Source organism: Pipra filicauda, unplaced genomic scaffold (genome assembly GCF_003945595.2).
Source record: "Pipra filicauda isolate LSUMZ 115617 unplaced genomic scaffold, ASM394559v2 scaffold1_size10287979_pilon, whole genome shotgun sequence".
In the NCBI taxonomy this organism is placed as follows: Eukaryota; Metazoa; Chordata; class Aves; order Passeriformes; family Pipridae; genus Pipra; species Pipra filicauda.
Genome location: NW_024104310.1, coordinates 5,704,201 through 5,728,992, shown reverse-complemented (window position 1 = coordinate 5,728,992; position 24,792 = coordinate 5,704,201). Strand labels below are relative to the sequence as shown.

Here is a 24,792-nt window from a genome sequence, read left to right as displayed (position 1 = left end):
GATTACAACAGCTATTATACATATTAATAACAGGCGGAGTGTAGGTGGAGCTCAGGCGGGGCTTGAGGTAGTGCTTCTCTTGGCCCTCAATTTTGGTGGAAGATCCATTCTTCCTCCCATGGGTCTGGGGGCTAATTCTCATCTTCCTCGGCTTGACGTCCCTTCTCTTCTATTGTTCTCGACCTACTCACTGAAGCTTGGAGAAGGCCTTGACCCGAGGCCTGTCTCTTCTATTTAAATCTCTACTTTATCTTACTGCATCTTAATTTATTACCTCTAGGCCTATTCTATGTTTCTTTTACCATTTTTTTAGGTTTTGGTCCAGTAGGTAGGACAGAACGAGTACAGATCGTTTAGGTGTTCATAGCTTGTTAGCAGGCCCAAATTTCTCAGTTAACTCTTTAGGGCCTGGCCTCCTGTTTCAGCTGGGACAAGCGATGATGTGTGCCAGGGCACTGAAACATGCAGGCATTGATTCAGATGCCTAAACAGGGGTGTCTAGTTCATTGATATCCTCTTGGGTACTTCGGGAAAAACATGACTTTCACATATGTCACATATCTGATGTCTTAAACAGCCCAGAGCATTTCAAATGGCAATAAAGGCCTAAACTGAATCAGCGGAATCAAGCCCTTGAGACGGATGCACCCAAAGGATGGTGCACCTAAGGCCTCTCTGAGAGCTGATGGAGGTCTCAGAGAGCACTATCACGGGGGCTACAGCTGCCCCTGCTTCCCTTGTGTCTGAAGAATCACAGGTGATCTGACTGTGCACTGGTTCTACAGCACAGACACACCTGACTCAGCCCTGTGAGCATCTTGTGCAGGCAGGGCAGAGCTGCTCTGCAGTCAACAGAAGGTCATCCTCAAGCAAGTGCTGACAAATGGGCAAGATTAATCCTCAACTTAAGTGCATATTTTTTTACATGGAGCACAGAGAGAGCCCAGAAACTTTAGCTCAAATATATACTTATACGAGCAAGAGAAGAACAGGAAGAAGGAGTCCCAGCCTCAAACACAGCAGGAGGAAAGGCTTGAGGTACTCCTAATTTAGACCACGACCAAATCCCTGGCAGAGAAGACTCAAAGTCATAACCTGGAATGAAGCACTTAAACTGATTTCTGAATATTCTCGCTGATCTCTGCTTACTGTAGAGAGGAAAACAATTAAGACCCCTAACCTGGGCAGCTAAGTAAGCCTACAAAATTAGGGGAGATGAATCTGGGCCCAGCTTCTTGGACAGTCAATGAGTCTGATGTACTCACGACACTTGGAAAAGATGTTTACATTCTGCTGCCAACCTGAAATCCAGTGAACTTTCAAAAAAGAACATTTTTACATACAACCTCTATATCAAGACAGGGCCTCCTTTGCCAAAATCACATTTGTTTAGAAGATGGGGTTATAAATAATATAATGTAGACATTACATCTCAACTCTTGACCCATAGCTCTGTTCCTGACCAAGAGACAACCAGTCAGTATGTCAAAGGGTATGATTCATCTCCTCCTAAAGCAGTTGCCCAAAATAAGCCAGATATTGTGGTCAGATGAAAAATACCTATATCCTTTAATTACTTATAAAATGAGTCTAGACAACTAGCTCAACTTGAGATGTCTAGATTATAAATTTAGCTAAATACAGACAATACTGACATCTAAGCCTGAATATTTTTCAGTCTTTAATGTACTTATCTTCACTGCATCCCTCTAGAGTAAAGGACTGCTCTTAGCCCTGTTTTACCACCAACAGCGTAAGGTTTGGGTGTTAATAGCAGTGATGCTGTTGTAGAGGAGACCTCAACCTGGATCAGCTGCCATGGCAACGGTGCAAGGCCTGGGCTGAGCTTGCACAGTCTGTGTGAAAACCATGCTGGGGCAGGTTCTCAGCTATCAGCACCCGAGGGAGGTCAATCAAAGCCATCCTGGGTGTATCTGTCACCACCACTGGGACTGCAGGGGAGATGGAGCCAAAAAGAAAATTGCCCAAAGCTGCACAGCCACTGCTTTTCTCCATTTATTTTAAAGCTTGGGGATTGTCTTCAGGTGCACTGTGAGGTCTGCTCAAAAGATGAGGAACACACTCCCCAACCTCACTTCAAACCACACTCAACATGCTGTCTAAGGGTGCTCAAACACGTTGAAGAGCTCAACTAGCAAAGGTATTTCCCACCCCAAACCACACACTGTCAGTGTCAGGTGTCCTACATGAACAGGATGAAGGCCTGATGGTTAAAACCTACAAGAGTTCACAAGGAGGACAGAGAAAGGGGGAAACCACATTCCTGCTCTCAGATGGTTTCAATCCTCCCATTGCTAGGTGGGCTTTCAGGGACTTGGACAGACCCGTGGTCTGGAGTGCTGCTGCTTAGAAACACTGCAGTGCTGTGGTCTGGCACCAAAGAGTCCCCTTTTAACACCAGCTTTGTCCATGAACACACTCCATTGAGGGTTTGTGAGTACCAGTCTGGAAATATTGCCCTCTGTGGTGTCTTGTCAGGGGAATCCTGAACCTGGAAATGTGACTTTTCTGTTAGAGCCCTTATAGAAGTCAGGGACTGGGCACATTGGACCCAAGGATTTCTTTCTTTGCTTATTACCTCAACTGTCTGTGACCTGTGCCAGTGCCATGGTCTAGCTGACAAGATCATAGGTTGGACTCGATGGTCTCAGGTCTTTTCCAACCTAATTGATTCTGTGATTCAAGACAAGTAGGTGCAGATGTTTAGAGTAAGGTGAGGAGAGTGGCCCACTGGGTTTTTTTCTTTTGATTTTGAATCAATGATTTGTTTCAATATAAAATAATAACAAACTTAATAGGGGTCAGACATAACCTAATAAAACAAACAATATGAAGGAATGGGACTGGAGAAAGAAGAGAGAACATCTAATGAAAGAGGAACTAAAATTAAAAGACAGCACTGCCACGAAGAGCATGATCATCATGAATGATTTTGAGATGAGAATGAGAACAGTGTGGTTAAACAACAGTGCAGGGGATTTCTGGAAGAGCCTCTCATTATGAAGTAGTGGTTACAGCATACCCTCACTAGTTTCAGGATGGGGTTTGCTCAGTTTACAAAATGAGTTGAATGAGACACTTAAATGAGACAGGCAGAGTCAGAATGGACTGGCTCAGTCACATTGGGTTACAGCCTGGACTGCTGACCTTCCCTGTCTCATCAAATCTCACTGGATCACTGAACCCTCCTGTGAAAACATGAGCAACAGTGGGAAGATGTGTCGTGGTGTTGCATTTTCTGGAAGCTCACTATTTGTAAACCTACTGTGGTTCTACCTGGAGGGAAAAGGGATACTTATTTCTGATTCTGGATGTAAGGGAGGATATAATATACACCCAAAGGCAAATCCATGTGCCAGAGAACATGTGAGGGGAGGTTGCACCTCATCTGAAAGACTGATGCCTAGTTTTGGCCAGTTATCACAGAATCCTGGAATGGTTTGGGTTGGAAGGGACCTTAAAGATCATCTAGTTCCAATCCCATCACAGGATGGGACAACTAGGGACAACTTCCACTAGACCAGGTTGCTCCAAGCCCCATCCAATCACTGGATCCATTATTTATGTTTCCAATTTAGGCAATGGTGAAAGAGAGACAACCCCACCGAGGATATGACTTAGACATGTGCAATTAATTAGTCCTTTCTCTCTCTTGCTCCTCTGGGTAAAAAACCAGTTTAAATAAATGTTGGGCACCTAAGACAAAGGGCATAAGTAACATAAATTGTCAGAGCACTGTCATGGGAAATCACCCCATGAAGAACACGGGACCTGAAATGCAGAGGGATGTTGCCTCTCGAATGCTCATTTCTGTCCAGACGTCACCAAATGCTGAGATATTGTTAGAGAAAATTTTCCTTCTTTATTCTGGAGTGAAATTTGGTTTTTCTCAGCAACTAGTGTGAAGAGATACTTACTCAGCCAGTGAAGCCAGATTAGATTTATCATTTGTGCTTCAAATCAAGCCAATCAAGTCAAAAAGAGTCACCTGGAGATGAAGATGTGAGTCTAAACAAGGAGTTGTCCAAATGGCTTTTATGATATAGTTTGAGACAGGATAAAAAGTAGTAGCAAAAATTCTGCCTTCTTGTACAGCTGAAGCCATTCCCAATGGACTGAGCACATGGAAATAGACTGCACTTAGAGGGGTGAGGGCAAAGCATTTCTTAGTGACAGAATAATTCACTGCAATTGGATGTGACCAGAGTGCAAGCAGAAAAGGTTAAGCTAAAATTTATCTCTTACAATTGAAGTCAGAATCAAAATGTTAGCTTAACTTTAGGTCAGAAAAGAAAAAGGAAAACTGGCTGTGACTACTGTAATTAAAAAAAAAAAAAAGGACACCGAAAAAGCTATCACACAGTGGAAGAGTAATAGAAAAAGAGAAAGTAAAATTCAAACGTGGTTGTTAATCTCCATAAGAGATTAATTCAGTAATTCATTAAGCATTGGTAGAGTCAGGACCATGCCCTAGAGTCAGCATTAGCACATTTATGACCTAAAATTACCAGCACTTGCCTGTAATAGCCCAAAGATGCTACAGACTGCTATCAGTGCTTAGAGCTTAACAAAGGGGTTCTGGGACACAAATTATCAGCCTCACCCCTATGGAACTGTAGTTGCTTGAGAGGACCATGATTATCTGAGGAGAGAGCTCAGGTCTCTGTGTTGATCCCTGATCTGTCTTTTTCTTGCAAATTTTCCTCTTTCAGAATTACCCTTTCCAGCTCTTTGTGCTTTGTGTACTGTGAATAATTACAGTTCCTGAGCATGTGGTCAAATCAGATTTGCCAATGTATTTGTGCCTACAGAGTGTGGGCACTGCTTTAGAACAGTCAGGAGAAAGGATTTGGATAATGGGATGGAAATAAATCAGTGGGTGATAGTTTTTCTCTCCTGATTGGATCACCTAACCCAGGACTTGTCAAACCATTAGATCACATCTGAAAAATCACTAAAAAACACATCTGATAAAAAATATTGTTGAAAGCCTCTCATCCTCCTCCTCCTCCTCAGCAGAATAACAACAAGAATGATAGAGACGGAGAGAAGGATGAAAACATTCAGAGAAGGTTTGCTTTTGATAAAATAGGCATCAGTTTTGTACTGCTATTACCTATGCCAGACACTGGCTGCTGGCTAATTTCTTGCAGCCATCCATTAGAAATAAGCTGAAGAAAGAGTCTTCATTGACATTAAAAATAAGTTTTTGGAAGAAAAATGTCATGTCTTATTAACAGAGAGGAATAAGGCTTGATCCATCTAAAGGGGCCCATTCACTTGGGGCTTGACATAATAACACTAAAACATAATAGTATTGTAGGTGCCTGATAAGAAGATCTGGACTAAATGAGCTGTCATGGTAACGGAAGCTGGAATTAAGACTGTTGGGATGCACCATCCTCTGTCCCCAGGGACACCTGGAAGTGTTGACAAGTGCAAGGTAGAGGGACAACAGGTACTCTCTGGCTATAGGATAATCATGGTGTTCAGCAGTCTGTGACTGCATAACCCAAATTAAGTTCTTGCCATGCTCAAGTGCAAGTTTTTATTCCCAGAAAACCCAATCTGAAGGCAAATGAAATAAATTAAGATTTTTACACCTCAACGGCCTTTGAAACAGGCTGATTTTTGCTTTATGAAAACAGGTTTCAGTGGTGAATTCCTCAAGTTCCACCCACACTTAAGCGCTTTGTGCCATGTTTCAGACCCTTGTGCTGCAGTTAGAGGTAACTGGAGAATAACTTTGGACTTTAAACATCTTTAAACAGCAGTGCTAATGCTCTCAGAGAGATAGGAGTGTCTTTATATATATATTTTTAAATAAAGTACATCACTGAGTAACGACGCCTATGTCCTACTGTCCCCTCTGACCCTACTGGAATGGCTTTACAAGGCCCCCCTAGACCCAACCTCTCAGGCCAAAGAAGCTCATGTTACCATTAGACCAAAAAATACTGAACTAAACACCTCCATAAAGATGCCATTATTAGTATTTAATCTCCCTAAGGTCAGGAAGGGAAGCAGTCAAAACAATCTGCAAGGCTCAAAGGAAACAAAAATGAAGATCAGGTAGAACCTTTTTTTGGGGGTGTTTGGTTTTTTTTGCTGTTTTTTTTTTTTGTTTTTTTTTTTTGTTTGTTTGTTTGTCTGTTTGTTTTTTGTTTTGTTTTGTTTGTTGGTTTTTAGGTTTTGTTTGTTGTTGTTTTTTCCCCAGCCGGCCTAAATCTCATCACTATTTATGTAACATTGTTAAGTTTCTTTTTCTCCCTAAAAATACTATCCTGCTTAATTGGTTTGCAATTCTTTTTTTTTTTTTCCCCCAGAGTCTTTGGCAGCAATTCCATACAACCTGGTAACAGGAGGAGAGTTTTCCAGCACCTGCCAGGCTGGGATGTTAAAAGTTTGTTTCAAAGATCTCAACAGTGCAATTTAGTTATCCTATATAACTGTTGGAGAAGCTAGAACAATTCTGACTAGTTATAAACATTTGCCACATATTTTTTTTTGGTGGACGAATATGCTACTCTTCTCTTCTGGGCCACAAAGGACCAGAACTAATCATGAGGGAGGGGGGCCATGGATGCAACCAGCCCACCTCTGATTTTGTTGTGGAGTGCTTTGGAATCATGTTCACAACAGCAGTGGTGTGCTGGAAAGGAAGATGGGGTGGGGAAGAACCCTCAGCCCAGATGGAATTAAACTTTAGCCCTCTAGTCCACCTCCATATTCATATTTATTCAGAGATTTTAAGGAATGCTTAATGCATGTCCTTTGGGCTCGGGATGATTAATGTGAGGTCTGCTTGGATGGATGGGCAGGTGAATGACTAATCATTCCAGTGTTGATTCAGAGCTGGCAATTCTAATGAATACCCTCCCAAGATGATCAGATCAAAGTAAGCCACTTTGAGCTTAATAGGTTTTGAGAGACAGATGGTGCTTGGGTAAAGGGTCACCACACAAAAAAATTAAACATATTTATCCTTGCCTTGCACCTTGTTGTGAGAATAATTTACAGTGGCATCTGATCTATTCCTCTCTGATGATGGTTTCCAAGTCAGCTAATTGTTTTCCATTTTAAATGTTAATTCATAGATGATTATTGATATTGAAAAGACAATAACAGAATCTGAGCCCTGCTTGAGATAAGAATTCATGTTTTGCAGGATGATTTCAGACAAAGGCCTGGTTAGATACGTACCCCTTCAGGACATGGTTAGAAATGAAGGACAGCCATCTTATCATGGATATAGGATTTGTGAATTACAGAATGATTAAGGTTGGAAGGGACCTGGGAAGGCCTCTGGTCCAATTCCATAATCAGAGCAAGTCCAACAAACAAATTCTACACAGCTTTGAAATTAGGTCAGGATCTTATCCAGTCATTTTGAGTACAAACAAGGACAGAGATCTCAAAACACCTTTGAGCCTCTCTTCTAGTGCTTAAACATCCTCACTATGAATTTTTTTTGCCATATTTGAGCAGGATTCCCCTTGTTTCCTTCATTGAATTTCTTTGTGTAGCCCCACATCAAGCACAACCACTTTATAAACGTAGGTTGTGATTAAACACCATTGCCTTCATTCACAAGCCCCTGTAATGGGGTGGCTCTGTTATGATCTCCCACTATGGTTGGTAAGGTTTCCAAGGATTATAGAACTCTCTGAGGCATCTGGTGGTTATTGGAAATGTCATAAAGCACCTAATAACAAGGATAAGTGTTCTCTGGAGACAGGGATTCTTATTCCTCCGTTATCCTCCTGTTTCCATCATGTCTTTACTGAGGCAGCAGGAGTGGAGCAGCCCTATCACTGAAGTTCTTGTTCCTCTGGAATTTCACCTGGGTGGAAATATTTTGTTTCCTTTTCTGGGAGATGCTGCAGCATCTGGGATGTGACCTTCTCCCCTCCAGGCTCCAACAAACAGCTGTACAGGAAGATGTTTGGGCAATGAAGCTGGTGAGGGTTCTGGAGAGCAAGTCCTATGAGGAGCAGCTTAGGGAGCTGCAGGGATTCAGTCTGGAGAAAAGGAGGCCCAGAGGGGACCTTGTCACTCTCCACAGCTGTGTGAAAGGAGGTTTTATCAAGTTTGGGGTCAGTCTCTTCCCACAGGCAATTACTGACAGAACAAGGGGAAACAGCCTCAAGCTGCGCCAGGGGACGTTCGGGTTGGACATCAGGAGGAATTTCTTCAATAAAAGGGTAGTTAAGTATTGGAACAGGCTGTACTCGGAATATGAACCACTACAAATGCTCTCCTTCCCTCTCTCTCTGAAATATTTTACTTTCCCTCAGGAGAAAACCATCACTTGCAAGAAGGTCTGGCTGACAAAGTAGATACAACTCCGGAAAGGGAACTGGTGGGAAGATCCGTCTTCCTTTAGAGGTGTTTTATTTGGGATCAGTCAAAGACAGAAGAGAAATGCTGGGACTGCTGTACCCATCTGAGTGTGAGCAGAAGGTGCATACTAAACAGGAGTTTTTTTGGGAATGCATTCCTTTGGCACAGCTTCAAGCCATTTGTACAATCACAGAATCATCTCATGGCCTGGGTTGGAAGGGACCTTAAGGATCATCTCGTTCCAACCCACTGCCATGGACAGGGACACCTTCCACTAGCCCAGGTTGTTCCAAGCCCCATCCAACCTGGCCTTGGACACTTCCAGGGTTGGGGCAGCCACAGCTTCTCTGGGCAACCTGTGCCAGGGCCTCACCACCCTCACAGGGAAGAATTTCTTCCCAATATCTCATCTAAATCTGCCCTCTTTCAGTTTGAAGCCATTCCTCCTTGTTCCACGACCACACGCTTGTTAAATTCTATCTAGTCTTGATGTAAAAAACTCCATCTTAAACTTCTTTTTTTCTTTTTTTCTTTTTAAATCCAGCATTACCTGAAACTAAATTCAATCTTGTGACCTCTGAGTTGATACACAAAAAATTTTGAGGAGCACCTTGATTTTTGCAGTCATTGAAAAAGAAGTTCACATTCATTCTTTTGAATGAATTCATTCTTTTGAAGTGGCATCCAACACAAACGCGTACATATTTTTCATTATGCCTGTTTTCATAACATCCTAAATTCTCAGAAACCTCTCACCATCAATTTTCTTGGAAGTCCTGAGATGATCTTTTCCACTTGGACTAAATGAAATTTGCATAGTTTTGCCCTCCAGTGCTTGTAGATTTTGTCTGTGTCCAAAAAAATACAACTATTTTTCCATAAAGCCTCTAGACAAATTAATGAGTCAAGTGCCAACAGCCTCTCGTGCCCATCCCTGGCACACACAGTTTGTCCAAAACAGCTTCAGAACGTTTCAGATGCAAAAAACACCATACAGAACTGTAAAGTTTGTATCCAAACTGCTTCTTCTCCCCAGGTTCACTGCAATAATTTGTGTGTAAGGTGTTGGCTTGGAAAGAGGGGAGGGCAACAAAGCTGGTGAAGGGTCTGATGAGGAGCAGCTGAGGGGGCTCAGCTGGAGAAAAGGAGGCTCGGGGAGGACCTTCTCAGGAAAGGACCTGTAAGGATCATCAAGTCCAACTCTTGCCAACTCTGTAGGCAAACTCTTGTTAGGAATGGACTCTCACATTCCGAGTGTTTTTAAGAAGTTGATTTTGACCTTTAAACGCAATTTTAGTTGTACAGAAGTTTTGAAGCTACACAGACTGAGATGCTCAGATATTGTGGAACTTCACTGACAGGTACAACATAAAGCTATCAGAAGCCAGTAGAATTTTCCTCATTATTTCCTCTTTCCTTTTTTCTTTACTTCATGCAGGTTTGTCATGACACATGATTCTGTTTCCTGTGACTCTATCAAAATGCTGCCTTAAGTAATATTTCTGCCATTTGCTCAGATTCCAGTAACTGCTGTTAATGCTACTCTTGTACCCAAACCAAGTGATTTTCACACCAAACAGATTGGGAAATAGTCTCCTAACATTTAATAAACTTCACTGCAATGTGTATGTGCACTTCAAAAACACAGGCAATAAATTAATTGTACAATTGCCTTTCCTCAAGAAAGGCTGGGTTTAATTGTAGCTTCTCCTTATCCTGAGAACATTAAAATCCAGCACAACTATGCAAAGGCTGCATCCAACTCCAGTTCTGAAAGGGAAGAAATTTTGCATGGGTCCCTCAATAAAAACAACATCATCTCTGCTCCTACAGGAGTTCCTCTATGTCCTGTTATTCTCCTTCATTCTCAAAATTACTTCCAGCCCTTAGCTGTGATTTCTAGACACAGAAAGCGCATGCAGGATCTGGCTTGTAAATGCTTGTGTCCTACTGAGAAAACTCAGCACAATGACACACCGAGCCTAAGAAAAAAACCCCAACCAGTAGTCTAACCAGGTTATGCAGGATTTTTTTCTGTGGCTACCTAGTGAGTAGAACATCTCTACAGCCATTCCTTCACACTTGGGGAGACCCACAACGGTGTTTCCTCTGTCCTCCACCAAAAGCAGCAGCTTTAGTCCCACAGCAAAAGGAAATACGTAAATTGTGAAGGGCCAAGTCTGCCTTTGAGAAAAGCTGAAGTAATTCACTCTCCCAGACACGAAGCACTAATTGAAGTTCTTACGAAGGACATGTGTTTTTTGAAGGCAATCCATAATTTCTGAACTCTGCTGCAGACAGTTATTGGCAGTTTGTAAGCACCCAGTGGCATGTGTATCAAATATGGAATGGTAGAGATGCAGCTGAGATGACAGCATTATTAAAGCTTTAAATTGATGGATTTTCTAGTGTTTTTCCCTGTGTCATCATTCAGAGCAGGCCTGGCACTGTTGGGGATGAGTAACCTGATAAAGACTATCACATGCATTTAAAGAACCCAACTCTGTCATAACTGGGAAACTTCAAGTATTTAAAACCTTCTGAGATAGCAAGTCATCAGCCCATCTATGACAGAGAGAGGAATATCAGGAATATCTCACTGAAGAGATAATAACAAGGCTTCAGTGATTTATACAGATTTCAGGCTACTGAAAAGCTGCTCCTCACAGGCCATTTTCCTCTTTCAGAGCAAAATCTGGTACCTAGTGGGGACTGGGTGGCATTACCTTTATCACCACTTCCAGTAGAGATGCCTGTCTGAGGGCAGCTGAGCTTTTACAATAGTGTACTGTAAGATGCAAATTTGTTTTCTGGACAATATGATCACAAACCCAGGATGCTCTGAAAATTCATGGAATTTGATACTTTTTTATGTGCTGTGCAAAGCTGAGGCTGGAACAGGGCAGGAAATTTCGCCCTTTAAAGCTTTATGACACTTCAAAAATAAACATTTCCACGCTACATTAAGCCCATCCCAAAGTGCTTTCACAGTTTTGAAACAGATAATGCTGCAATATTTGGAGGGTTTGGACTTAACGTTGCACCTCAAAGAAGTAGTTACAGGGTTGCCATGGTTTAGTCAGTCAAGTAGGAGTTGCACATTGCAAACATGTGGCTGCAGGGAAGATTTCACTCACAAATTAAGCTGGTTTTGGGTGTCTACATGTGAATAGAGTGTGTAGGCAAAAGTGGAGCTAGTCCATACTGTCAGTGAAGACTAAAGTTCAGGTGAGCAGAGGGAGGTGTCTATTGCAGGCCAAGCTGATGACAAAAAGGTTATATCTACTGGCTTGAATTTGTGATATAGAAAGCCATTTGGTGAGCCCTATTATATCCCACTAGGCTTCCCACTTCCCAGTCAGATGTGAATCTTCTCTAGACCCTGCATCACTTGGTAAGACCCACGTGGATGCCTCAGATAGTCTACAGCCTCTCAAACTTATTAGATATCTGTGTTTAGGGAAATAAATCAAGACCACCTACGTCACCAAAGTTGGGTGTCTTGGACTGACTCCTGCAGAAATGCCCATTCCCACCAAAATAGAGTGATATAGCTGGAAAATCAGTTATGGAATCATTCCAGATCTGCTAGTAGATTGTTATCAAGGCACAGAAGTACATGAGTCGAATCATCCTGCCTTTGACAAGCTTGATTATGTCTGAACTCATTTAAGTTACAGGAGACGGGAAGTTGGCTCATGGCTTTGGACAGACAACTTCAGACTGCTGCAGTGAAGGGGATATTTCTCCCACCAAAGACAGCTGAAAAAATGCCAGAACAGCCAAAAAAACCCTGAAAACCTGGTGGGAACAGCCAGCTGATCCTAGTCCAAGTGCACAAAATGGAAGTGCACTGGATCGATAGAAAGTCCTGATGGGTTATGAAATCACAGCCTGGGTTCCAGCCCCTCATGTTCCCTGTGACACCAGTGGAAAAAAAAAAAAGACATAAAAAAGGCCTACTGTCTACATGGGAGATTCTCCTTCTGCATTTACAGTGTAAACCTGATGAATGTGACAAGTAGAACTGAAGGGACTTTTGGTGCCTTAAACCTTATCAGATGGTGCAGCACAGCAGCTCACAAAAATATAAGCACAGCCACAAGCAACCCAGGTATATGGCAAGGTTTGGAGAATCATAGAATATTCTGAGTTGGAAGGGACTGACAAGGATCATTGAGTCCAACTCCTGGCCCTGCACAGGACATCCCAACAATCCCATCATGTGCCTGAGAGTGTTGTCCAAACCCTCCTTGAGCTCTGTCAGCCTTGGTGCTGTGCCCACTGCCCTGGGGAGCCTGTTCAGTGCCCAACCACCCTTGGGGGGAAGAACCTTTTCCTAATGTCCAACCTAAACCTCCCTGGCACAGCTTGTGGTAACTGTGGTTCTACAGTTAAGGTGCCTGCACTTTTGGGGGAAGGTTTAAACCCTCTATTTAAAATGGAGTGATGAGAATTTATGGAAGGAAAGTTGGGAAGAGAACTAAGAACACTCTGCTGCCAGCATATAAAAGTGGCACATGCCTAACCTGAGAAAGCCATGCTACTTCTTGTTAACACCACCTCAGAATTAATGAGGAAGAGGGGAAATCACTAAAATAAAATAAAATACTGGTGCTTCATTGTCTGAAGTACAGAAGACATTGCAGAGCAGCAGGATGAGAAGCCAAGCCCATTCTTTCTCATAACCCACAATGATATTAAGAACCAGTAAAAGCAAAATATATATACCAATAGAGCAGGAATAATGAAGACATGGAAATAATTTCTGCAGAAACACAAATTTTAACTGGATAAAGATGACACACTTAAATGCAGGTACATGAGACAGTGGCAGTGTAAACAGGGGTAAAAATAAATCTTTCACACTTTGGGGTGGAAGTCGAACACTGGATATTAATGAAACATTTCTTGCTTGAGTGGCTGCACCTAAAATTAATTCTGAGGAACACCATCCATCTGTCCCCAACCCTCTTTTCTGAATGCAACAGGCATTGATCACTCAGAGACAGAAATCCACACGGAAAAACTAACTCTCTCAGCTCAGCATGGCAATCCCATTTTAAAAATAGGTCACCTGCAGCATATCCTTAGCAAGAACCCAGCTCAGAGGTAATTAGGTATGCCCAGAAATCATATTTTTAATTAATGAGAAACTTCAAAGAAGTCTTAAAATGAAGAACAGAAGTTTCATAATCTGAGAAGGCTTCTTTTCCTCTGCCCTGACCTCTCAGGTAATAACCCAAATTTGATAGAGCTTTGAAAACAAAGGACACCCACAAAGAGGGCTGGGAAATTCAGGTGCACAGTAACAGTCTGCTACGACAGACGGATGGAACTGTGACCCCACGTAAAAACATCTCATGTCTCTGTAATCAGGCATTCAAGTAAGTTCTGCCTCCCAAGGATTAATTACTTACCTCACCATTCAGGAAGCAGTAAAATACTGACACAAAGAAACCCTGGAAAGAACAGAAAGCAGTTAATTATTAGGCAAATATTTTAACACTTCCACTGATAGAGGGGATTGCCACTAAAGCATATCTACAGCATCCAGCTGCCTCCCAAAATGGCCCAGACCCCTCACAGGTGCTATGTCATGTCTGACAGCTCTGTGTGGGTGTCTCAGCACTCACAGAGGGTGTCAAATGGCTTTAGATGGTCTTGTGTGGGCAGGTTTATCATCAGGTTGCTTAAATTCCCCTGAGCTGAAGGGCTCTGTGGAATTTATTGAAAGCAGTGACTAGACCCCTGTAAGGACTGCAAAGATCAGAATTCCTGTGAGTGGAATCCTTCCCATTTTTGGTTTTAGCAGTGGACTGTAATTATTGTCACCATAAAGGAGATATTCCCTGTGCTTTCTTTCTTACATACACCTTCATAACACTAACAAGAAAACAAGCAGTGCAGCACTTTTTGAGACGCTGAGTGTCAGCAGATGAAAAGTACAATCAATTTTAGGGAATGAAACGTGGATTAGTTCACTGTAAAAGGTTGAGGTTCCTTTCTTCACAGATTAAAAGTGACGTTTTTCATTTTGGTTATTCAGTTGTGATTTCTGGGGAGATTGCCTGTGTGTCCAAGATAAATGTGCAATCAGTAAAAACAGTAACCCAAACCTCATAACTTTTATAATCCATAACCCTAGATTTGGCTTGACAGCTGCGTGTTTGTATTGACACCCCTGGGTATCAGGGTGCTTGTTCCTGCACATAGGAGGTAAAATATCAATGTCAAACGTTTCCATCCGAGTTCTGAAAGGTCTTTAAGCAGAAGTAAAGCTGTAGGACACACCTGGGCAGAAATGTGGGGCTAAAGATCATCCAAGGTCTTCAGTTGCTTTTGGCTTTGTGCCAAATTCAGAAAGCTGGGGCAATTATTCACATTCCACTGCTTTTTACATCCTGGCAGACCTCCTGTTAAATTCAGGGAAGGGAGGAGATGGGACATGTGTTCTGATGGCTGAGTGAATGCACCATTGCAGGACAGCTGGAGTGAGAGGCTGGGCAATACAGCCCAAGTCTTCATCTCCCAAGTCAAATAGGTAGGTGTTGTTTCCCTTTGTTTTAACAACACCTAATCTGTCTCAGCCCACTGTGTGCTCTGTGAAGAGAGCAGTACCCTGGGAGGGTGATTCATCATCCTCTCTCAGGCAGTTAAAATGAAATATCATCTCCCCACTGACTTTAGATGGAGCCCAGGTGAGGAGCTGTAGCTGTAGACTGAATGTAGTGCTGACATTAAGGGGGATGAATTCCTCCAGTACACACCTGAAAGGAGATCTCCACTCCATATGACATATTTATATGTGTGTTGTGTATGTGTGAACTAAGCTGAGCTATTTTCAACTCGTATTTCCATCCTAGACTTCATTCCCATAAGATTCACAGCTGAAAAGCACTGAGGATCCCTTTGGCAGCAGCTGATGCCAGCTGCAAATTTGCTCTCTTACCTGAAAAGACTGCAGGAAGGAATTGAAATAGATGAAAACGATCTGGGAAATGTCATCTTCACCAGGGTTGACAAAGAAAAGCATGTAGGTGATGCCCAGCAGAGGCAGGAGGACTAAGGTGGCTTTGACTGCCTTCCTGTGGGCAGGAAACAACACAGGAGTGAACACAAGGAAGGACAAGTGTGGTGGGGTGGGAAGGAGGAGCATGGAAGGAGTGACAGCCTCCCCTTTCTGACCAGTGCCTGTCCACTTGGACAAGTGTTCTGGGAAAGGTTTTGCCTTTGAATCCTGCTGTTTGTGCCCACACTCTGAACCCCAGGGGATGAATGGGAACATTATTTATATCCCTCCCTTTTTCTCTCTTTTCCCTTCAGCTCCTCTCCTAGCAATAAGTCTTGCAATAGGCTGAAGCCTGGAGACTCTCTGCAGGTTTGTTGAGTGATTTCCTATACCTCAGGGTGATGTTATCAGTGCACAATTTAGCTGCTGGCCAGGGCAGGAATTCTGTGCCCAACAGACCTGCTCTATTCCCTATTCCCATTGTTTGACTCTCTTTGGAGTGTTAACCCTTTCTCCCCCTCTCTCTGCAACACCTGCACACTAAACTCAACTGCTTAGAAATAACAAACAAGCAGGTGGTGTACAATGAAGCATAAATGATTATTAACAGAATTATTAGGGGCTAATCGTTATTATTGGTACTAGAATAGTGTGTTGAGGTGTTGGCTGAGAAGAGCTGTAATAGATTCTGTAGAAACACAAAGACTGCAGCTTTGCCAAGTCTGTATAAATCTCTTTATAATGCCATAGCAGGTAGATAAAGACAGGCAGGGGAGCACAGAAACACTGCCAGTGTGGCAACAGAGTGACAGTCTAAAAGCAGCTGCCACATTGTTTAATATCTGCTTAACAAATGTTTGGACTGCTTGGCTTTAGAGCACCAAGGCTTGCCCCAGGCTTTGCTAGAATTCTAAGGGTTTCTATTTAGGCTGTGAGAAAGACAATTCCCTCACAGAGCCTGTCCTGAGGACAAGATCCCTGTCATCTGATTGAGAACAAAGGCAATTACTTCAGATTGCCTCAGATTCTAGTATTCCTAATGCTCCCTGAAAACTGCAGAGGGGATAGAAATATACTGATATTTGAATCAGGGCTTTTTCAGGCTAGTTTTAATTTTATGGCATGAGGTCTGAGCAGGAAAATGGGGTATTTTCCCCTTTGTTTCTCAGGAAATTCTCAGAGAAGGGTCTGAACAAGAACATCAGACTGGAGTAAAAGGAAGGAATCAGGCAAAACAACAAAAACTCATTACTGCACCAAAACTGCCTCTCAGGTCAAGAGTAGACTGACTGGAGGACATCAAGATTCCACTCAGCTCAGTACACTGAGATTTTATCCAGAAATGATTTAGAGGATTGAGACCAATCTTATTCCACAAAACCTTTGCTATTTCCTAGTGTAAGTCCTGCCTGTCCATAAATGCTCCAAAGATACTGCAAATGGTAAGAAAAGGGTGCTCAGCATCTCTTGTCTCTGAGAATTTTCTTTTAGACTGTTTAGGCTGATCTCAGCCCACACTGGTGCCTGAAGGGGCCAGGTCACCTTCCTTCTGCCTCACTAGGGCTTGTGAGGTTGCAGTCAGCCAGTCATGGGAACTGATTTACCTGAGAATGCCCCCCCAAATTAAGGTAATGATTAGTTGAGGATCAGGTCTGTGATTCCCATCCCCTACACCTTAAAAAGAGCATTAGATGCCTGTATGCACACATTAATCATAAAATCACAGAATCCTAGAATGGTTTGGGTTGGAAGGGAACGTAACCATCTTGTTCCAACCCCCTGCCATGGGCAGGGACACCTTCTGCTATCCTGGTTTGCTCCAAGCCCTGTCCAACCTGGCCTGGAACACTTCCAGGGATGGGGCAGCCACAGCTTCTCTAGGTAACCTGTGCCAGGGCCTTACACCCTCATAGGAAAGAATTTCTTCCTAATATCCAATTCAAACCTACTTTCTTTCAGTTTGAAGCCATTCCCCCTTGTCCTGTCACTACATGCAAATGGTAAGAAGAGGGTGCTCAGCATCTCTTGGTCTTTGAGAATTTGCTTTTAGACTGTTTAGTCTGATAATAAATAAATATTCTCTTTCTGTCTTTCTTCTGGGCTCCCTTCAGGTGCTGGAAGGTCACAATTAGGTCACCCCAAAGCCTTCTCCAGGCTGAAAAATCCCAATTTTCTTAGCCTTCCTGATAGGAGAGGTATTCCATTGCTATAATCATCTTGGTGCCTCCTCTGGCCTCGCTCCAACAGGTCCCTGTCCTTCCTGTGCTGGGACCCCAGAGCTGGATGCATTACTCTAGATGGCACATGCTTGTGTACATACAGAAATTGATAAAGTTCCTGCCCTCACATGAGATCAAATCCTTCAGATTTCATTGAAAGGAGGGAATTTCACATGTATGTTGGGCCATGTGCAAGTCTGGAGGGCTAAGAGAGTGGTGGCTGTGGCTGTGCACGTCTCTGTGCCTGTAAACCAAGGCTGTTTGTGATAACTGGACATTGAAATGGAGTGGACAGAACAAATGCAGGCAAAATTTTATGGAGAGCCTCCAAAAATAAGCACTGTGTGCCCAGTGTAGGAGCTCCATCAACAGTGGCACCTGGAAAGAAAAAGATGGGACAAGGACAGGACAAGCAAGGCAGTGCTTTGTTAACACCAGAACAGCAAGAAGCACCAGCTCACTTACCTGTATTGTATTGTCTCTGAAGTGGTTGAAGCTCTCAGCTTTGTCATTAAAATCCTAACTATGTTAAATAGAAATACAAAATTTATCTGGAAATGAAAGGAAGAGAGAGAAAAAAACAAGACCAGTGAGTCAAATAATGGCTTAAGGGATGTGATACACCCTAAAAGGCCCATTTTACACTTCCAGTCTGACTGAAAACGGCCTCTTGGTTTTACCATTGATTGCAACAGACCCAGAATTTTACTAGAAATACCAGATTATACAGAAAACATCCAACAGCTGTTAATGTTTCCAAAACAGCAATGAAAGTGGAATACAAAATTAAAGGTCCTAGCGAGGAACTTATTTTTTATTTCCTTTTCTCCTTTCCCGGGCGCAACGAGGAACTAAGGGTGAGATTTTTGGCTCTTTGCCGGGCTCATCCAAGGCTCCCTGCACAGAGTGTTGGGCAGCACTGTGCTGTGATGATCTGGGAGGTGTTTGAACCCATTCTGGGAGGTGTAATGGGGGGGTCAGGCTCCCCAAGTACAAGGCTGCACTGCAGAGAGCTAAATATGAAACAGTCACCACCAGACTCCCTTTGTATTTGTATACATTGCACTCCACAAGAGACCTTTAAAACAGAGCAGATGAATCATACCTGTAGAGTGCCTCCTTTTTTGCACTGCCTTTAAAGGTAAAATGATGGATTTACCACTTCCCTTTTTAATCTGCTGAGCTGGGTAATTATTATTTGTGTTACGGCCTCACCACTGAGAATTGAGATTTGCTCTAATTACCGTTGTTGTAGCATCTGTTAGGGAGTTTCTTACATAAGTTTCCTGTCAGTGTAAACAGAAAATGGAAAAAAAAAAACAAATTGAAGAGAAGGTTCTGATTTGTAGACTGTGGTCAGTGGAAGGTTTTGGCCCTTAGATCAGTGTGTTATAAGCTACTCTATGAGTTGAAAGCCACTGAAAACTTGCTCCTGACTCCAAGCTATCAGTGATGCAGGCTGTCAGAACCACAGAGCTGTCCCCTCAGGACTGCTGAGGTCCCAACCTAAGCCTGTGAGAAGGTATTTACCTCACACCCATTCCCAGGGTCCCAGGACTCCTGGCATTTTGCAGCCTATGAATGGAACAGATCTGTGATTCACTTCCAACTGTTTACAAACACTGCATCAGAGCTGCCAATTTAAAGGTGTTCTCAGAATATGCTCCTTTTTTTTTTCCCCCCCCCGTGCATTTCAATGGTCACGGTACCTTGACATCCATCAGACCATTCATTCCCTGTGGTTCCTGTAACACTGTTTATAACAAATGGTGCAATAAGCATCCAAACAGACACTGGGAGACTGGCAGCACTGGGAATTGTGTGCATCAAGCACTTACTACGTGAGACACAAAAACGCTGCTCTAGGCGTGAACGTGACATTTTTGGAAATTATTTTCTTAGCAGAGCAGGGCCCTGGGGAGCACAAGGAATAAATAAAACAACGCAGTTGGTATATTTGCTCTTGTTAGAATTGGTTTTTTGTCATATTAAGAGCTTGAAGTCAACTGGTTCACAAAACCAGCTTCATATCCCTGTTTTGACTTGAATTTTAAACTCCTCACACTGGTGACTGCTCTGTTTCTCAGTTACAGAAAGAGAAATATTCAGGCAGTCCCTGAAATATCCAGGCTCAGGGGGAGGTGGATGAGAGTGTCTCTCATCCACAGAGATCTTTTGTCTCTGAAATTCTGCTGTCAACTCTTGAGGTTCTTCACCAGCTCAGAGCCATGTTTGGGTAACTTCTACCGAAGATGCAAAAAAGGCACCAATCTGAAACTTGACACTTTTGGGAATCATAATGGAAAAGTGCCAGATTGAATTATAGAGTCCTAAGCAAGAGCAAGTAAGATTAATCACATGGGATTAACATGATGAACTGGACTGGAGAAGGCATTTCAAGTTTCCTGAGTCCTACTTTGATGTGACAGCATCATTCCATTTGAACTGGAAATTCAAATTGCCACAGACTGCATCAGAAAATTAGGGATTTTGACCTTTTCTGAAATTAAACTGCAGAAGTGTGATTCATCAGACCAGAAGGACAATTGCCAGCTGAAAACTTTGGGTGTTACTTCACTAGAAACACTCTTGTTCTATGTAAATCAATTTTTCGTTCTCCCAGTTCAGCTGCCCAAGCCGAGACCTGAGCAGCACTCAAGGCTCTCCTGCACAGCTGAAGACTATGGGTGGCACTGGCACCTGTGACAAAGTGCTGGTAAGAGACCTCAACCCTCTACAAAAGCAACAGGAAGGCAAATACATCAGTTCTTACTTTTAACAAGCTGCCCAGCTGTCAGAAGAAACCCTGATAGGGACATTATTTACAATTATATTTTCTAGGAGAAGGGAACAGCAACACTGAAACTGAGTCCTCTTCTTAATTTTTACATGGAATATGCCACACATCCTTAGTCACCTGGGCAGTGTTCAAGCCTGTGGGCCTGAAGGCAAACACTAAAATCCACTTGGGGAGTACTCAGTGATGTCCAGTCTGCATTTCAGAGGGACTACCACTCTGCTTCTTCCATTACTATTTGTAGTCTTCTTCTACAAGTCTGCCTTTCCCTGCAAACCAGAGAACTGGGTTTTTTTAAAAGGCTGGTAAATGGGACAAGTGGAAGTAGAGTATCCTGGATGGAAGGTACTGGAAAAATGAGTTTCATATATACGCCCAAGAGATGGTGGCTGGGATGCAGAGGATCATGAGTCAGGAGAATCCTGTGGGCTTTTTTTTAATGCATAAAGTTAGAAAAACAATTCACAACTCTGTCTGGAATCCATGAATAATGTATGCAGCTATTTCAAGGCTTGGTTTTCCACTTTCTCATAAGTCTTCTCTCCACAGCTGTCGCTGCACCAGGACGGGACACAGGTCCAGCCTTGTTACACACACAGCTCCTGGTGTTGGCTTCATCCCACGGGCTTCTTCAGGAAAAGGAGTAGCTAATTCTTCCCCATTCTAGATTAGGTACCTAAGAGAACACCCAAATGACTTGGCCCTCCCTATAAAGCAATTCCATCACATGATGAGGATAAGACGAGCATAAGGAGATGAGTTGGATTGACATAATTTAATTTTAAATTATTTCTAAGGAGCTGGTTATCCCAGGGTCTATTTATACTCAGCGAAGAGAAAGGGAGAATTTTCAACAGTGGTTCATTTGACATATTTTAAATGAGTGGCTTGGACTTGAACCAGCTGCCCACACAAATCACCCAGTGATCTTCAGGTTGTCTGTGACATCCCACCTGAGCTTCAGCTGAGTTGAACGTGGCTGTATCTACCAAGGTTCTGTGACATTGTCATCTGTGAAAGCTTAAAAAATGTTTTGAGGCACCAACATTTTGTCTCTACTAAGGTTTCTCTGAGAGATCTTTAAGACTTGAACAGGATAAGCCCTAAAATGCAGAGCTTAGCAAGCAAAAAATTCCAAGGCAAACGATGAAAATGTGGTCACATCAAAAATCTTATTTTTGGTTTCGCCTACTAGAAGCACATTTCAGTGTGTTCACTTTTAGTGATTTCTTTTCCAAAAAACACTCCATTTCAGAAAAACACTTGGCTCAACACGACCTTTTAGCAGCGCTCAGAGAGGTCTAATCTGAAGATCAATTTTCACTGCATAATCAGATGGGATTTTAATTGTCCATTTGTCCCCACAGGGCCTGAGACCACAGCTCATTGGGATGATGGCTTGAGTTTGTTCAGGACAGAAGACACAATCTGGGAATCAAGCAGAGAACAGGCTACTGCACACAGCCTGCAAAAGCTGAAGGATTGGAAATGAAAATGGAGCTATTTTCTCAGCTGGAGAGAATCCACACAGTTCTAGTGACTCCCAGACTGAGTCTGATTTACAGGCAAAGAAGATAAAGCCTCTGGTGTTTATCCCTCATATGTACAGCAGTGTTTCAAAGGAAAAAAGATCTTACTACTGCAAAGTGAATTTTCCTAGAAAAGACCCTCAGTGCTGTATTGAGCAAAGTACACAATTGTTTGTCAAGGACTTGCTATTATTGGAGCTCTATGTCAACACACTAATTTCTCTCAGAGCTGGACAGCTCTTGCAAAAGCCACACATCAGTTCCATAAATGGAGACAGGAAAGGTCATTTAAGAGGAGTAATGATGACAGGCAGTTTATCCTTTCTATTTATCCTTAAGCTGACTTTATATTTTCATTCATTTCTGTTTATAGACATTTTCTGCTTCATAATGGAAAACAGAATTAAGGATTTTTACCTTAATATTTATTGATGGATAAAATGAATCCAAAGCTGAAGTGTTGAAGACAGAGTAAAATGGCTTATTTCTTCTTCTCTTACTTTTATTTATGCTATGCTAAGAATATCTTTATTGCTGGAATAAGATTCTCTCCAGTTAAGATGGGAAAGAAAGAGTTTTCCCATCTTGCCAGAGCTTTGGAAGTTTAGTCTTTCCATTTCTAAATCGAGATGAAAATTCAGACCCCCAAAATGGAGTTATAAACCAGTGATCCAAAAACCATTTGGACCATCTGCTTTGGCACTGACCAACTATAACCTGAACACACAAACCCAGAAACTCTTCTGAACCAAAAGAAACTTTTCACTGAGTGATTTTTGGTCATAAAATTTTTGTTTCATAAAACCCAAACTCTGAGAGAAAATTTATCTTCCTTAGCAAGATGAAATTGCCAAAATGCACAAAAGAGGGAACGCTGACTCTGAAGGTTCCTTTGCAGTTTTCCCCAAGCCCAGGAGTTTAAAAGGGAAGTCATTAAGCTCTTCTCTTTTGAGAATTTAATGGACAACTGGCATTTATTTTGCTCATTTTCTGCTGGGCTTTGTATTTTATGCTTCACAGAAAGCTTTTACTTCTGTGCTTCTTAGAATGTTTGTTCCTCTTCACTCCCAGGAATTGTAAAAATTATTCCATTTAGACTTTGTATTTTTCTGCAATGTCGTAAAATCCACCTCAGGATTAAGTAACCCAAACTGAGATCAGAGCAGTCATTTCAGGGGGAGCATTAGATGCTGTCATCCTGCCCTCAGACGAACAGCCTGGCAGTTTATTAATGCTCTGTTTTAATTGTTCTCCCATGCTGTCCTGACACGATCCTCAGACAGCGCCTTTTTATCACAAAAGTTTCCTTTTCAAAGGTCACAGGCATCACAATGACTCCTTTGGGCACAGGGCTGGAAAATACTTTTATGCACAATCAGGAAAAACGAGATGTGATTAAGAAGAATGAGGCATAACGAGGTGATGGTCATGATCAGGGAGACTCTGGAAGAGACTCCCTGGAGCAGCAGGGAAAGATCCACTGCAGAGAAGCAGGGTAGGAATATCCATGTCCTGGAGATTGTATGGGAGTGGTGTTTTGGTGGGGAAAGCAGGGAATGGTAAATGGACGGACACCTTCCTTACACATCAGCACACAGATGCTTTGCCCACACTGCCACGTAAACCTAAGTCCAAACTCCTGTCCTGGTTGGGATCACATCATTTCCCCACTGGAGCCCTGCATCCTGCATGAGCATGTCCACAACCTTTGCCAATCTTACAACCCCCTGTGTGATCCTCTTGCTACTGGGATGGTCCTCCAGTCTCTCCTGAAACACGTCATATTCAAAAAGCTTTGTTACACACATCAGATGTTGCAACGCCAGAACACACAGACCCTTTCAAAAGTAACAGAGTGTTCTCACCCGGAGGGAGTGACAGCTCCTGGACAGCCAGCTCATCCCACCAGCCCATTGAAAATGGCCAAGAAGACATGACAGCCCCAAAACATGGTCACACTGATGTGAACAATCCACCTGGTAGTTCCCCAGGCTGGGCAGGCTCAAGTTGTCACATGGTGACAGCAAGAACAACAAGATAAGACCAGAGAGAGTCTTTCTCCAAAGAGGAACCATCCAGCAACTTGCTGAGGAAATGTGATTTTTTATCTGGAAAGTGTTCTAAGGCTTAGGATGAATTCTGGAGAAATTTTGTTAGCAGCTGCTGGTCATGTGAGATTCTTATTGGCTATGGAACATCTCAGAAACAGAAAATTTAGAAAATGAGAGACATTGTAGAGTGTACATGGTATTGGACACCTTGTTTGACACTATTGGCTGCACAGCTACAAAATGTAAATGGCAGGAACAAAGTAATAACAATGATGGCAAAATTGGAGATAAATTCTGGTCGACTATAACTAAATTAGCATATTATCTCTGTCCTCCTTTAGCTGGGGCAGCCTGCTTGCAAACCAGTGAAAATTATGATAAATGGTTTTCTTGCAAGAAAATCTCAGGGACATCAACAGTTTGCAGGTTATGAACTGCAACCTTGCAGCAGTGGAAGAACTGCTCATGTTTAGAGAGAGAGAAATTTAAAAAATCAATAGGAAAATCATTTAATAATTTAATCAGCAATCCAGTGGTTGAGAAAAAACATGAGACAGTCAGATAGGAAGGACAAGGAAAAATGAAAAAGATGTATCAATAATAATAATAATAATAAAACCTCAGTCTCTTAACAGAACAATGCAGAAGTGGAAGCATAAGGGTGGAGAGAATCAGCAGAAAATAAGAAAATATTCAGAGACTAAAAAAAGCCACCTAAACACTCCATATTTACTGAGGAAAGTTTCATGGTCTTCTAGAGCATCAGCCAGTGGTTGCTGTATATAGCTACTGCTACATCCCATAACCTGAAGCTGAGCTG

At 42.5% G+C, this 24,792-nt stretch overlaps 1 protein-coding gene across 3 annotated transcripts in view; it reads right to left on the bottom strand.

Moving 5' to 3' along the window:
* Positions 1-24,792, bottom strand: part of CRHR2 (corticotropin releasing hormone receptor 2) — a 142,116-nt gene that overhangs the window by 1,410 nt on the left and 115,914 nt on the right. For all 3 annotated transcript variants that reach the window (XM_027733447.2, XM_027733448.2, XM_039380737.1), the window contains 3 exons: positions 18,061-18,146; positions 15,317-15,452; positions 13,785-13,826 (listed from right to left, as the gene is read on the bottom strand). In XM_027733447.2, coding sequence (XP_027589248.1) covers positions 13,785-13,826; positions 15,317-15,452; positions 18,061-18,146 — 264 coding nt within the window. The remainder of the gene's footprint in view (positions 1-13,784; positions 13,827-15,316; positions 15,453-18,060; positions 18,147-24,792) is intronic.